The 15,980-nt window shown below is 42.3% G+C and overlaps 1 protein-coding gene across 1 annotated transcript; it reads left to right on the top strand.

The window, feature by feature from the left end:
- Positions 1 to 177: 177 nt before the first annotated feature.
- Positions 178 to 10,623, top strand: ATPAF1 (ATP synthase mitochondrial F1 complex assembly factor 1). The gene is made up of 9 exons (XM_068953055.1): positions 178 to 391; positions 1,050 to 1,158; positions 1,693 to 1,743; positions 2,476 to 2,538; positions 3,663 to 3,713; positions 5,910 to 5,957; positions 7,818 to 7,913; positions 8,467 to 8,574; positions 9,561 to 10,623. The coding sequence occupies exons 1-9, from the start codon at positions 195 to 197 to the stop codon at positions 9,753 to 9,755; spliced, it is 918 nt and encodes a 305-aa protein (XP_068809156.1). The 5' UTR covers positions 178 to 194; the 3' UTR covers positions 9,756 to 10,623.
- The last annotated feature ends 5,357 nt before the right edge of the window (positions 10,624 to 15,980 follow it).

Here is a 15,980-nt window from a genome sequence, read left to right as displayed (position 1 = left end):
GCTGGTTCCGTGGGATGGGGTAGAGTATAACAGGGTCCCAAAGCCCGGCCTTGAGAGGAGGCTGCCCCGGGGAGCCGCGGGCAGACGGCAGAGGAGAAAATGGAGGGAAGTAGCGAGAGGAAGGGCCGAGCCTGCGGCGGGGCAGGAAGGGGCCGGGCCGGGGCCGGGGCCGGGCCGGGCCGGGCCGAAGCGGCATGGCGGCGGCGCTGCAGCAGGCCTGCGGGCTGTGGCGGGGCCCGGCCCTGCGGAGCCGCGCCGCCCTGAGGCCGCTGGGGCTGCTGGCGCCGCCGTGCCGGGAAATGGCGGCGCCGGGGTCGGGGCCGGGCGAGGCGGCGCTGGAGGACAACCCTTTCTACGGGAAGTACCGCCATAAGATCCAGGAGCTGCGCAGGTGCGGGGGGGGGGGCGATTTTAGGGGGTAAGGGGGCGCTGGGGGTCGTTGCGGGGAGGAGAGGAGGCTGGGGGGCCGTTTTTGGGGGGGTGGTTGGGGGGTAGGAGGGAGGCCTGGGGTCCTTGGGGCAGGGGGAGGGGTGGGGAGGGTGATCTGAAAGGAAGGGGCGAGTTGTAGGTTGGGGGGGGCCGTTTGTGGGGGGGAGAGGGAGGTGGTTTTGGGGAAGAAGGAGGGCACAGAGTTGGGGGTCCAGTCCTGGCGAGGAGAGGGGGCTGGGGAGAGGGTGCGGGGAGGGGGCACCCAGGGGCCACCAGGCCGAAGGAGGGGGTGTCGGGGCTCGACAGCCAGGTGGCTCTGCCATCACCTTTGCTTGCGTTTCACCTGCAGCGCGCTTGTAGCAGCAGCCAGGATGCAGCTTAGCGCCTTTGGTCTGCTTGCCCCGGTTAGTCCGAACGCGGCTTGTTTTAGCTTTGCGCCTTTATTAGAAAAATAATCACGGCTCAAGCCAAGGGCTGCCTTGAAAGTCGGTTGGTAGCGGCTGTGTGAAGATCTGTTCGGTGCGCAAAAGGAGCAGAGAGTATGAGGCAGTACCCCAGGAAACGTTTTAGAAAGCCAAGGATACTAATCAGCGTTACTAACAGTCTCTTTTCTGCGTCAGATCCAGTCCAGACGTGTTTGAATCCCGTATGGAGAAAAGAAATGACGTGAAGAAGCAGCCAGTGGGATATTCCAAGCAAGCAGAATTTATCAGGTGTATGGATGAGAAGGCAAGGCCGATATTCTATGTAATTCACATACGTTGAAGCTATAGTTTTGTCATTTATGTTCTGTCTGCATCACACTACAAACACACCACGTTGCTGCTGGTAATGAGCCACGTTTCACTCTCTGGTGACTAAATATACCATTTTGTATTCCAGCATATTATTTTGTTAATTTTTAGGTTGGAGATTCTTTGCTAGAGTCTTATTTAAGAGTTTAATCTGTTCCAGATTAGTTTGGCTACATGGAGTGATGTGATCTTGCTTTTATCATCCTGTAGCAAATGAAAAAACTGTTCAATAATAGTAAAACAAAATGTGCAATGACCTTGTAATTCATAATTCACGTTAAGTTACTAATCTTATTTACTTATCAGTAATTTATTTTAATAAAATACATTTCAAGTATGCTTATCTCAGAGCTGAGCTCGTACTTGAAAGATTTTATCAGCAAGCACACTATGCATAGCTGGAAAAGCAATTAAAATTTGGTGTTAAAGCATTAGCTATAAAAACTTAAAAAATAATATTTTCTTCTAGGCAGAAGCTTTGGGCACAAAGACATCAAAGGGACGATTCACAAAAGATAAGGTAAGGCAAATGAACCTGAGTGTTAAGAAAGGACGTAATAGCAGATCAAGCTTACAGTTTAACTTGGATTGCTACCATCAGTGCTTTAACCAAGAGTTTCTTGAGACAGAAGAATTAATGTTCCTCATGCTGCACTTCATTGTAAGTTTTTTATTTAATATTGGGATCATTTTCAAGTCTGAAAAATTCTTGCCCTCTGGGCTTTTCTTATCCTGTCCTTTCTCTCTGAAATTCTGAAGTTCCTGCTAGTTAGGGAGTCTGTACTGAGTGTCCACAGTAATAAATTTAAAGAGGCTAAGCTGCTTTTACTGCATATAGACATATTTCCAAAGTTCAGCCAGCAGAGGGACAGGAGGATGGTTTCGTTCCCACTAACATTTTTGTACTTCGGCAAACTTTCTGTGTAAAGCTGCCAAGAGAGCATGTGTCTGAAATGGCTGAAGGGGAGAGGCTGCAGCTCATCTGGCAGCTGCCATTAGAGATCTGCAGTACTGGAGCAAAGTGTGTTATGTGTCCTGAGAGAATCTTCAGTACGTTAATCCACTCCTCAGCGTGCTACTATTTATGATTTACCAGTTACTTTGTCAGTTAAGAGTGTAAAGATACAGTGTAAATTGAATTTAGTTTCTCCAGCTTGGTTTTGCTCTCTGTAATTGCACGCATTCATTTTGTATTCTCGCATGAACCAGAGAACATGTCGTCATGCCAGGTTCCTTGCCTTCTGTCTTGCAGACACTTGATTCAATTCTGCATATTGAGATGGTGAAAGAAAAATCAGCAGAGGAAATAAAGCAGGTGATGGATTTCAATGGAATTAAACTTGTTCCGCATCTATGCTTAATAGTAATCTGTATGTAATGATGGGAATTTTACTTAGCAGTGTGACTGAAAAATGAAACATAGTTATGAATATATGTTTATAAAAACCACATTCATATGCATGCCAATTACAGAAAATAGTTATGTACATATAAGTAAGTCCACCTGCAGTATCCTGCCTTTATAATAATCAGTTGATATCTGGACTCAACCATTCAAGAATTGTCTCTACTGCAAATCTGTTTGTTATGGTCGTTTAATATGTAGCAGTTGAATCGCCATCAGCAAGCTCCTGTCAGGTCTAAGGCAGTAAGGGGAGATCCTGGCAGCGGCAGGGATCTTACAGGGATCAGCATGCACAAAAGAGCTTTCTGTCAGGACTTGTAGAACAGAACCCTGACTGCTTTCCTGCTGATGGTATAGAATTGATTATGTGCTCTGCAGAGGATGGTATCAGACCAGTTACAGCCGGGAGTGAACTCATGAGGGTAACTCATAAGTTTTCTTCCACTTCCCGTGTTTCTGTTTCATTGTTTTAAGTGTTTTACTGATAATTCTCATCAGTTACATAGGGCTGAGGAACAGCAACTAAAAAAGTCTTGGACTCTGGGATTTTACTTGTACTTGTCTATTTATTAAGGACTTTGTGGAAGTTTTATATAGATATCGACAACTCGTATGGTGAGGAAAAAGATTACGTGGACGCAGACTTGTGCAAATGCTGGTCTTCTGTGGAAAAAGTTCTGTATGTTCTTTATACTTAAAAAAAAAAAAAAAAACTCCAGAAGGTATTAGCATGATGTGAAAAATGGCAGAGTACTTCTCATACCTAGTAAATCTTGAGCCACCCCTGAGCCAACTGTTTTTTTTTTGTTATCTGGTTGAAATCAATCATTTGGTGCAAGTACTCTGGAACATTAGTGGGAGTGTATTGCATTAGCTGGAAAGTCAGTCAGGCTTGATTACAAATAGATGAAAAGTGAGCTGTCAGAGTGCTTACGGTCAAAGATTTGTTGACAAATGGAATTCTTTTTAAAGCATTCAGTGTTACTGCCAGATGCTTTGTTTTAATTGTGGCTGACTTCCTTTGTTTCCTACAGATTTGGAATCAGTACTTTTCTGCAAAAGACACAGTTTATGCTGTTATTCCTGTAAGTAATTCTGTTGTACTTATGCACTCTAGAGGTCAGTGTGAAAAGCTCTCCTTTTCGGCTCTGATTCTGTTGCTTTTAAAAGTAATCATTGTAGGAAAATAGGGTTCCAAGAACTAACTTTCTTTCCAGGGTGAGTGATGTTATTGACCCAAAAAACGTTTTTGTTTCCAAAAATGTTTATCCCTTTTCTTTTTCTCACATCAGTTGGTCTAAATAAAGCTAGTACTTCTTTCTGCACACTTGGCCTGTATTTCAGGCATTGTTTTTATTTTGAACATCAAGACTCTTTGCCAGGGTCCTAGTGTCTACTGAGGTAGCATTTGTATTTCCACATCATTTCTTCTCGAAGTGGCTCTTTTTTTTTTTTTTTTTTTTTTTGGTCCTCTTCCCCACAGCACAGGCAGCTAGCCTGGCACTTTAATATAGCCGTGTTAGAGCACTTGGCTAATAAGCTGCACTTGGTTAAAGGCTTATGACTTAATTTCATTTATTTAAAATTATTGGTAGCACTGTCTTTCATTGAGATTGTGGTGCTTCCTATGATAAGATGATATTTTTTATTCCTGATAACTTTAAAAAATGTTAATTGTTGTTAGTCTGTGTTAGACTGGAGGACTTTTTTCATTTAGGAGTTGAGTTTTTTTTTTTTTTTTTAACTTTAGAGTCTCTGTGTGATCCTGTTCTCTTAAATCTGTCTTTTCATAACTGGGCACACACTGTGTTCCTTGTTTTCTTGAAATCACTTAGATCTGGGATTTGATTTACAGTTGTGCTCAGCCCTTAGGGCTGCAACTGAAGTCAGAAGGAGGCTGCATTCTAAACATGAAGCGCTACCTGCTTGAAAATTGCTTCACGAAGTCGAGCAACTTTGTGTCTTAGTTTTTCCATTGCAGAATGGAGGTCTTAGCACTTGCCATGGGGATGTGAAAATATTTTGAATTGCTCACTGAATGCAGTAGAGAGTGAATGAAAAGACAAGGTCTTCAGAGTAGGGTTTGAACACTCTACAATAAAAAGGTGGTACAGAGGGAGCAAAAGGCCTCAAACCAGTTAGTATAAAGCAAAGTACTGCTTTGTTGCTTACGTAGTAAATTCTGCCTGTTTTCAGTTAGTATGTGTGGTGGTGAGGAATGTTCAAGTTAAAGCTGTCATGATGTGTGGACCCTGAGAGTCAACTTAATCTGCACAATTAGTTTTAAGTTTGACAGCCCTTAATTTTTTGAGAATGTGATTTTTTTTAAATTGTTAACAGTGTTCTTAATATCACAAAGTATGACATATACAGAGTGATGTAGAACTCAATTGTTGTTTGAACATTAGACTCCAGTTAAGATGGTGCAGGTCTTAACATTAGTTGGGATTTTGCCCACTGTTTTTTGCTGCCCTGTTTTTCAGAGGAGCTTTGGAAGCTTCTGAAGTTTTAGTGCAAACCAGATCCTGAGTAAGCTGGGAAGTAGTTTATGGTGTCATCAAGGGAAGAAGCTATATGTCTTCTGCCAGAAGCTGTTTATTGACTGGAAGAATGGACTAGTATAATTCTCTAGTGCTCAAAAGCATACGTGGAGGAATTCTTTGTTGATGAATAGCATCTGTTTTCTTCCCTGAACACCTTACACCTTAGGAGTTGATATGTAGTGCTGGGAAGAGAAGAACAGGCAAGAGATTTGGGGGAACACGGAGGACACGTGAATGAGATTGCCAGGTTTCATCCACGTTGCCAAATATGTTTGTGATTTTAATATAAACCTAAGCAGTATGTTTGAATAAGTATCTGGGCTGCATTGTAATACTGAAGAACAGATGACTTTCTGATATAAAATCCATAATTTGAGGCCAGGGATATGTCATCTTGCTCAACCATAGTCACCATGTGATGCAGAGGAGCTATTACGAGAAGATGATTTAATGTAAGCCTAAAATGTGGACCTCCCACCCTCCAAGGAATACAAGCTTTGGATTCCTGGAGTTTGCTGCTGCCTCTCAGAGACAGCATTGTTAAAATGGGATAACAGTGACATTTGGAGAATGAAGACCTAAATATAATTTTCCATGCACTCATTGTTAACTGTGCCCGTAGTGAGACCTGTAGATACAAGTTGAACCCTATAAAGGTTAATGGGATGATTCTGAATAATAACTGTGCATGTACTTTTGTGTTATGGAAAGTTAATTTCTCTTTCTTCTTCCTCAAAGGCAGAGAAATTTGATTTAATATGGAAGCGAGCCCAGAAATGTCCATCAGTAAGTATGGTGGAAACTTACAACGTCTGTACGTATAACTGCAATGAATTTCTCATGACTAAAACCTGATTCATAAACTTTTGACCTTCCACTATTCGGACTCATTCATCGGCTTGATTAATAAAAGCCAGGTGTTCAAGTATTTGTCTTAATGTTCAGATAAAAGCAATGATTCTTCATAGATATCGAGTGATACAATCTAGATATAAGAAGCATAGAGTTCAGAAACTAGAGAGCAGAATCCCCCAGAGAGTGGATTTAGCTGCACACCTCCAGTTTCTATAATTAATGTTTTGTGGTTAAACCTCTTCCAGGCAGCGTTGTGAAGAGCCAAGCCTTGAAGGCCAACTTCATTGATGCTCCTGCACGTTTTTCCTTATTGCTTAAAGCATCCTTGCTGTGATCAGCTGGGGATCAAGTTACACCTGACTTTGTTGAAACCAGTATGCTTTTGTTTTGTTTTTATTCTGACTGAATGTGGATAAGTTTTCTTTCTACAGCAGGCCTTATCTGTCCCATGCACAGAGCCTGTGTCCGTGACAGGCTTTTGTTAATATGAAGTTCTATTAAGGAGCATTGTAATTCAACAGATGTGACAGGAGGAGGAAAGGAAGAATTAGGTGTAGTTGAACTCTTTATTACAAATATAGAGTAAGTATTGTGTAGGTTCTCTTATGTGTATGACAGCTCAACAAAACATAAAATGGTGAGAGTGCTTAACACATTATTTCAGAAATGAGTGGATTTCCAAGATGTAGGATCATTGTTTCTCAAGTGGGTTGGTGGGTATCTTGTAGGCTGCAATTAGAAGATTCCTGTGCGAATAAGCGTGCTCTTGCTTTGAAGAAAATAAACTGCAAAGGAACAGATTAGCTAACAAGATAAAGAATATCTTTCTGCAGTTTCCTACCACATGCTGCGGGATTAGTATTGTTTTCTGTTGAAAATAAAGTATCTTTACAGTAATGTGTGCATTGAAGCATGAACTTAGTGCAGATTGCGCTGTGTTAAGACAAAAATGAAATGCTTCACTGCTTTATGAAAACAAAGTGCAGCTAGACTTAGCTGCATTGAAGAGGAATGCTTTTGTATTTCTGAATGGGAAGCTTCACCAGACTGATGGCTTGGTCCTGTATATTTCACTTGCCAAGAGCAAGATCAAATATATCTGGCTTCCTAAAGTACTTGGAGCTTGGGAAGTTGTTTATAGTTTTAGGTGCATTGCTCTACAGTACACTGACATTTAGTTTGGTATCTTACTTGTGTTTCTGCTCCCATATTATCCTTTCTCTGGGTGTGGGAAAGTGGTACGTGAGCAAGCCCTTAGCATAGGGAGCCAAATAAACCATGAATCCCTGGAGAGAAAATGCTTGCCGCCTGAGTGCTCCTCATCTTACATTTGACAATTTCTACTGTTAATTTTGTAAAAATGAACTGATAGGTCAGAGTCGGAATGTTCTGCGGTCCTTTCTTTTGTCTCATATAATACTGATAAAAAATATGTCCCAACATCAATGATTTACTAATGAAATCATACTGAAAAGGTAAAGCTGTTTTATTGTCTGCTCTGAAGATTAGTATCTTCTGCTCTTCCACAAAATGGTGGTGCAAACTTTTCTATCTTGCCCTGCGAGTAAAGCTTCATTCAAGCCTTGGTGCTGTGGATTATCAGACTGGAGTCAGTCTCCTGGGTCATAAAGTCTGGTTCTTGCTGTCTTACCACTCTTATTTGGGCAAAGAAACCCTTTTTCTGTTGTGGTTCTCTCACTACAGAGTTTATGTTGGAGGCCAGTAGAGATGGGGATTCTTGTTCCTTTTGTTCTGTGAAAGGCAGAATTATTTTTTATCACTTCTCTGCAGTTTCTGTATGCTTTGCCAAGAAAGGAAGGCTATGAATTCTTTGTGGGGCAGTGGTCAGGAACAGAATTGCACTTCACTTCACTTATAAACATTCAGGTGAGTGGTTAAAATAAAAAGTCCAAAACTGGTTTCCAATCCAGAAAGATCTGATATCAGTACGGTAAATTTGCTAAATTTGCTAAATGAGCAGGTTGTCTAGCTTAACATGAAAAGAATGATCAGTGGGAAAATTGCCATTAATTACGGGTACTTTATAACTTTACAGGTACTAAGTGACTCTTTAAAGGAGAATGATAAAAATCCAAACAAACTGAAAAATAGAAGCCAGGGCCAAATTTCTTGGAACTGTTTGCACAAAGTACCTAGAAAAGCAGTAGATGCTGTGAGATCATATGCCTTTCTGGAAATTGCAAGTTATTTAAATGCAAATTGGTCTTTAATCAAGAAAAAGCCTGATCTAACTCTACCAATCACTGTTTAAAATAAATACTCAGAGTAATGGACTGTTAATTGGAACTGATCTTTGGCCTCTGAAAAGTGGCTATCTGCATAGCAATTAGTACTCAAAAGCTTTGTAATCAAGTCTTCAAATATGCAAGGAAGCTAAATTTCTCAGTGCGACACCAACAGGTTTCTTTACCTCCTTCAGACCCAAGGTGAAACTGCTCCTAGCCACTTGGTCTTGTACCATTATCCTGAGTTGCAGAAGGAAAAAGGAATAGTGCTAATGACAGCAGAAATGGACTCCAAGTTCTTGGTAGGAGAAATCTACTTGTTCGCTTCCTTCATTCTATGCTGCACCTCCTCCTGTAGTTTTGAATTAAGAACAAATAAAAGTAAAACTTCAAAAGACCCTTTCTCAAAGAGTAGGCTTACTTCATTTCTTTAGCCTTCCATTTAATAATCTAGGGAAAGGTAGAAAGAAATCAACGGTCTTTGGCTGTTTGGTGAGTGCAGCTAAGGCATTCTTTTTTTTTTCTTATGCTAGGTATTATGGTTTATTGTTCTGAAAAATTCAGAAATGGCTATTTTTCTAGTTAATGGAAGCAAATTTAAATGAAGAAGTTGTTGCTGTCTGCCAACAAGTTCAAACAATGTTCTGAAGCTTTATGCTGTCGGCTGCCGGTCAAATCAAGAGATCTCCAGAGCTTTGATTCTGTGTTAGGTTTCCTTGTGCCTTTGCCCTTTTCCCTATGTGTGGTTGTACTGCTATTTGCATATCTGTAATAGTATAGTCCTGGGACTAATAGCAGTAGGGATTAAGCTGATGAAACAAGATAACTAAAGTATCCCAACTCTAATTGACCTACTTATACTAGTTCTGAAACTCTGTGCAGAGGAGATGACTGATAATGCATTTGTCCTTTTGTAACTCAGAGTAGATGGTCAATTTTTGCAACATAACATAGGTCAACCATACGAAGGGGAAGATGAGACTTCAGTGCATCTCCAGTGTCGTAGCGTGGGTAGGGACCATGAAAGACATGGTGAGCCTTTGACCTCAGATGTTTGCTCACCAGGAGCCTAATTTGTAGACACAGCGCTAAGGTGTATAAGGAGGTCAGCAACAAGAGGGAGGTCATTTGTGAAGAGATTTGCCAAACTGGGACAACTGGGAGTTGAGTCATTTGATGAGTAGCAGGATTGGATTGCAGCCTTTTAGCCTCCGAGGAGCCTTTTTCAAAGGGAAACTTTAATACAACAAAGAACCGTTGGTAACAGATTCTTTGTTTAAACTTCCAGGTTGTCCATGAAGCACAGTGCTTGGCGAATCAGGTGCAACTTTTCTATGCAACGGATCGTTCTGAGACCTATGAATTAGTGGAGATCTTCAACCACAGGCCTAATGAATTCAAATACATGTCAGTTATAGCAGAGCTTGAGCAGAGCGGACTTGGAAGGGAACTGAGACCTAGTCAGGATTCTGACAAGTCATAGAACTTGATCTGTGAGCGAAGCAGGCCAGAAGCAGTCAGAGGGCTTCCTCGCGGGAGTAGTTCCCATCTCTTCTGTTCTACGAACTTGGTCTGGCTGCAGAAAGGATCAAGAGACGTCCCAGGAGGGTGACAGTCAAGCCTGTCTGGCACTGATGCACCATGATGACTTGGGTTGTTTAAGCAACTTAACTAATTGCCAAAATGGAGCGTTGTGTGTCAGTGCAAATTCATCAGAATGAGCTATTTTCCCTTCCCGTAACTGACTGCTGCATGCTTTATTTTTGAAAACTGAAATAAAATGACAAAAGGGGAACTATTTAAAGGAGTGAATTGACATCTGGAGAGAGATAACGATCAGTGTTTCTTCTCAGTAAATACATTTTAAATGCCCTTCATCATTATAATTGCATGCTCCAGTGCTTTTTAATTTATGTGGAATTCATGCAAACTCTTGTCCGTCAAGGAAAGAGAATAGGATTGGTGATCTAAAACAAACTCCTTTTTGTTGCTTTGTTTGTGAGGTTCCTGATACATATGTATACTGTGTCCTGCATTTTTCTCAGGACTAAAGAACTCGATGACTTAGATTTGCTCTGAGAATGTTGTACTTCCTAATTGGTATATTAATTTCATCCTGTTGCTTTGTCTCTTAGAGATGTTTATCTTGAGGGATAGGATATTATAAACATGGTTTTATTTTTGTATATTTTGGAGTGGAATTATTGCATGCTTTGTAGAATATTTTTTCTCAGATTGGCAGCCAGTCAGCCAGACCTGCAAATGGTATTTGAAAGGACAAAAAAAAGCTCTCATTCCCATTTCAGGAGAACCACTATCTATAATAAAAGCATTAGGAAATGGCAAAATAACCCTGGTGGAGCCACCAACCAGTTTCTCATTTGCTAAGCAACAACTCACATGAAAAAATGTATGGGTGTGAATATGCACAGCTGGTTTAACAGACTGCAGTATGTATTTTTTTACATCTGTCTTTCGCAGAGGGATCCCGGAGCATTCTTGCTTTGAGCTGTGGCATACTGCAGCAGTGCTAAGTGCTGTGCAGTCTGTGCACAGAGCATCAAAAAACCACTGTTGCACATGTAGACAAGTCAACAAAAGGCAAACGGGAGCTTCCCAGGAGCAACACTGAAATATTTCCCATATTCACATCAAATCCCTAGAACAGGAATAACAGTCCTTAGCACTGACTGGTTTCATGTCCAGACTACATTACAAGTGTTAATCGTTTCGTCAGCCTGCTGGAGCTGGTAAGCATTCCCTCCTTTGCCAAAGCTAGAAATGAAGGCAAGAAGGCTACGCAACTCATCCTCCTGTCAGGAGACCAAGTTTTTGGCGCAGGGATTGTAACAGATGTTTTATGCTACCCTTAACTATGACCTGATACAGAGGTTTGAAGAGTGATGATGAGCTTACGCAATCTGTTTGCTAGTGTAGTTGCAGGAGTCTGTTGCTGTAATATTTAGTGTCAGTCCATACTTTCTCAGCCCCTTCCTTGGATGCGGTGAGTGTTCAGCTAAGCACTAAAGGTAGATAATAAGGTTTTATTTTGGGGGTCTACTTCAGCGGCAACTCATACATGTTGGGTGTGAACTCTCCCCGTTAAGGGTATTATGTTTATGTTTCTAGAAGAGACTCTTTTTTTTCCTGGGGCTCTACTGCTAGGAGGTGATGTTGCTCCCTGATAATGCCTTCTTTTTGTTTTGGATTGGGTTGTGTCTGTGCATGTGTGCACAGTACCCTGGAGAGCAGGGGAGTAATCTAAAGAGATGTGGATAGGACTGTCATGATCTGAACAGCAGATCACCTTTATTAAAGAGCTGTTCTACTCCTATTTTGTAGTATTCATGCTCCATTTACCATTTTTCCTTAGTGAGCTGAAATAAGGGCAGTTTTGATTCATTATTCACTTCCTGCTTTGAAGATGACAAAAGTTACTGTATTCATTTTTAAATACAGATATAACATCCCTGGATGAATAATTGGCAACAGGAGACAAATTCAGGGCTTCCAGATCTACACCTGATCCTCCTGAGCTTAGAAGACCAGTGTCTCTAGCACGAGGCTGTAGGAATCACTACCTGTAATTTTGACAGGCATTTTTTCAACCTGTCATGTAATTAATGATAAGAACTAATCCAAGGGCTTAAGAAAGGCAGAAATGGCAAAGGAAGGAAAAGGAAACATTTGTTGCATTGTATGCATCGGAGTGGTTTTTAAGTAAGAGCCTAACTAAAAAGCTACTTGCTACTTGCAGCCTCTTTGCCAAGCAAATGCAGTGACTACGTTTTCAGACCCTGGGAGATGGTGAATTGACTGGCAGAGCAAGGACTTTTTTCCTTCAGGTGTTTTCGTGTGCCTTGAAATGAGGACGTATATACCATAACACGTTCCTTCCTTGGATGAGACCCGTTGGCACAAAGGTCTGACCCTTGGAAGTGGGACGGTTTCCCATGTTTTTGTCAGAATTGACTTCTTGGTAGGTAAGTTAGATAACACTGGTATTCCTGTAACACTTTGAAGTGTCATCATGGCCAGAGCAACCCCCTCTACTTCCAAGTATGTTGCTTCAAACTGCATAGAAGCAGGACAGAGAGTCAGTTCTCCACTCAGTGAGTTACGAAAAAAAAAAAAAAAGTTAGAAAAGCAGTGTGGGTAAATGCTGGGACAGTGGCGTGACAGATTGTGTTCTCCGTGCACAAGGAATTTGTCCTGGTCAAGCTTTCTGGTGACATCCCCCTTAAAGCAGTGTTTCTGTTAGGGTTTTAAATGTGGACAGTAACGTAGCTTTCAATTTTTTCCACTTCTGGGTATTAAAATATGAAATGTTATACCAGGGCATTTGCCAGTGGCACCTCTTGTTTTGGTGGTGTTTCACAGGGGTCAGAGGTGTTGCATTCGGACCTGTTTTTGCTCAGGCCTTGAAATGCTGCCATTTCCTACCAAGGGAGACTTTCATTTTTTTGACTAGCTCAGACCGTAAATGCAGCACATATTGAAGGTAAGCAATCTTCTTTCTCTGACAAGCTCTCTTATTGCTCCCCATGGCTGATCTCTGCAGCAGTAGTGAAAGCAACACTTTTTTTTCCCACTCTTAGTGGTATAATCCAGCTGGGTGTCTCAAGACACCTCCCATCCATCATGATTGTACCTATGAGAAAATAAAGGTACAGGGAAATAAAAGAGAACACAAGGGAAGAAAGCTTTCTCTTTCCCACAGACAAAATCTTGTGCTTCTGCTGCTTGGCCTGTGTTCTCCTGGCTTTGCTCCTTGTGACCCCATGGCCCTGGACTGAGAAATGTTGCATTTGATTATCCCTCTTAAAATGAACAATGTTTGTGATTCCATCAGGCTCTGAAGAAAAGAGATGTTTGCTTACCGTGTTATTAGAGATGTAACGACAGTGGAATCAGAGGCATTCTTCTCTCTAATGGGATCAGGAGTGGAGATGGATCCTGCAGAGAAGAGCGGGGCTTGAAGTATTTGTAATTTTGAAACATCTGGTCCTGGGATGTTCTCTAAATGGAAAATCCTTTCATGCAAGAATTTGTGCTGCAGTAGAATTTACAGTAGATTTACATGCTTGTTTGAAAGACAGTATATTCACATGCTTGGTTAAAATTCCTCTATATTTAGAGCTATACTTAAAAATGAATATAGCTAGCACCTTCAAAAGACTCCTAGAAATCACTGACTTTGTGTTGATGATCTTACTGGAAACTTTCTGATTCCATAGTTTTTATCCCTGTGCAACCCCAGGACACCTATGTCTGGCTGTCACTTTATTATGGGAGACCACATCTGCTTCTGCATCGGCTGTTCTCTGGAACTGTGCTAAAACTGGCTGCTCATGGGGTATTGTGTCTCCCGAAACAGCAGAAGAGCAATGAGGCTAGTTAATTTTGCATGTGCCTGTGTGTACAATGGTAAGGAGGTAGCTGAAGGCTTGCAAAACTGCAAGTTGCGCAAGTTCCTGGGAGGTATTTCCAGATCTTCTGTTGAGGACTGAGTTTGATGTTGCCCCGAAAATGTTATCCCCTGTGTTTTCTCCAGGAAGTTAGTTCAATGGCTCCCTGACAACTGCTGAGGCTGAATTGTGCCATTGAAATGCTGCTGTGAGCAGGGAAGTTTCTGATGGCTATTTCCAACTCTGAAGCAGGTGGCCCAGTAGTCTGAGAAGCTGTGCCATCAAACCAGAACATTTTGGTTACAGACAACAAAGTTGTTTCAATATTCAGTGGCCTGGTTGTAGGGGGCAAGACTGACATGGTGTGAATAAGCTCCCTAATTTGTAACTGGAAAAGTGAAAACTCTTAGTCCTTTTGGAAATATATGTGCTAATGATAGCGCTTGCTTTACAGTTAGAACTTGAATGGCACAGTCACAAATCTGTGCTGACTGCTGCTGCAGTGGAGATGAGATCGAAACTGGGACAAAGACTCTTAAACTCTAGGCCCGATCCTCTCTATCCTACTAAATGCTTGGTGTAAGGGCTGCAAGAATGGGCCAGCTGTGTCTTGTGGCTGTCTGACTTCTCGAGCGCACAGGACCCGCTCTGCCGTGCTGCTGATTGCCTGCCATAGCCCAGGCACTCTTTGCGGGCTGGCCACAGGGATGGGCTCATACAAGCTGTAGCGTAGACACAGACATGTGGGTCTGTCTGGAGCTCTGCAAATAAGCAGCTACGCCAGTTTTAAGCCACTAAATATTCATGTAGGGTTTGTAAGCCACTTGTCAATACATTCGTGAACCACGTTGAGCTTGAAGAGCTGGTGAAAATAAAACTTTTAGTGTTCAAATCGGGAAAGTAACTGCAACACTTACTATGCTGTATAACCACTAGAGGGAAGATTTGTCCCCTGATTCTGGACTACAGGCAGCCAGTTTACGGGAGCTTATCTGCTCCGGCTTGTTAACTTGGTGATGGGGGGGGGCGGGGGCGAGGTGAGTTTCTTGCTAAAAGAAAGAAACCGGTGTGGCCTGGTCCACACCAGTGTGATTATGTGCAGGGGCCTGGGCTCTTTTTATAATGTTGAATGACATATAATTGTGAACCCTGATAATACAAAAGTAAAAGATAAAAATAGGTAAATTTGGGTCAGTTCATGAGAAAAATCTGTAGAGAGAAAAGGCATGAGATTTACAGTCCAATTCAAAGTAGTGCTGAGCAAAACAGAGCTCTTTGACCATCAACCGGAGCAGAAGTGTTAAGGGCCCAGAAAAACGTTCTGCTGGCAGAACTGATAACATGCAGGAGTAATCCATGGAGAGTAGCGGCATCATTTGGTTTATACAAGTTAGGATGCCTCCATCTTAAAGTGTGCTTGAGTGTGCTTGATTTCAGGGCCTTGTTCTGTTTGGGTATTAAGTTTTTTGGTTTGATGGCAGGACAGAAAAATAAGGGTAGGGATGGCTGCTCTGAAATGTATTTTTTTGTTTGTTTGTTTTTTAACCCCAACACCCCCCCCCCCCCCAAATATTTATCTACTGCATAAGCACAGATCCTCAGAATATACCTGGAGAGACTCTTCTGGGCTCTGTTACCTCCTCCTCTAAGGTAGGAGATGGTGAGCTGAGCTCCACTGACGACTGATAGCATTCGTACCAGCCCAAGCCAACTGTGCAGGGCCAATGTGGGTCCAAAGGCAACACCTAAAGGCCGAACTACTCCTATATGGCCCGGTAGGAAGCACTGAGAACACAGCAGGCTGTACAGAGGAAGATTTGCCTAGCTTGGTGTCCTAGATTGTAGACTAGCTGCCTCGGGAAGCATAGAAGACCAGGACAAGCATCCAGCGAAAATTTCCCCAGATTGCTTTGAAAAATCCTGCTGTTTGTGGGCTAGGGTCTTTCTGAGCTGGATGGTTGTCTTTGTGTCTTTAGTAGCCCTCAAGTGGGCACATTCATGGAAAGGAAGCTAGTTTCCGCATGGCCCTTCCAGCACCTGCAGCATCCTGCAGCAAGAAGTTCACAGTTTAATTAGGTGTTTTACAAACCACCTCATTTTTTTGGTGCCGCCTACGGCCTGTCTGCGGCTGGAAGAGAGCCCATGCTCCATGATGTGGCAGCAGTCCCTGTTTGGAGCAGTGGAGCAGGTTTTGTAGCCCGAGGCTCTTCGTTATCTACAGCTCAAAACCAAGGCTTGTCCACCCACCTCTGTCGCCCCAGGGAGATTTACTGAAACGTCATCAGAAAAGCCAGGATACC

The sequence above is a fragment of the Struthio camelus genome, chromosome 8 (genome assembly GCF_040807025.1).
Source record: "Struthio camelus isolate bStrCam1 chromosome 8, bStrCam1.hap1, whole genome shotgun sequence".
Classification (NCBI taxonomy): domain Eukaryota; kingdom Metazoa; phylum Chordata; class Aves; order Struthioniformes; family Struthionidae; genus Struthio; species Struthio camelus.
The sequence above is the reverse complement of the archived record's forward strand: the minus strand, read 5'-3'. Positions and strand labels throughout refer to the sequence as shown.

Excerpts from the sequence above, each read along its gene's own strand:
- ATPAF1 (XM_068953055.1), top strand. The coding sequence starts at position 195 with ATGGCGGCGGCGCTGCAGCAGGCCTGCGGGCTGTGGCGGGGCCCGGCC. Across the intron at positions 1,159-1,692 it reads TCAGGTGTATGGATGAGAAG|GCAGAAGCTTTGGGCACAAA; the intron begins GCAAGGCCGATA and ends ATTTTCTTCTAG. Across the intron at positions 2,539-3,662 it reads CAGCAGAGGAAATAAAGCAG|ATTTGGAATCAGTACTTTTC; the intron begins GTGATGGATTTC and ends TGTTTCCTACAG.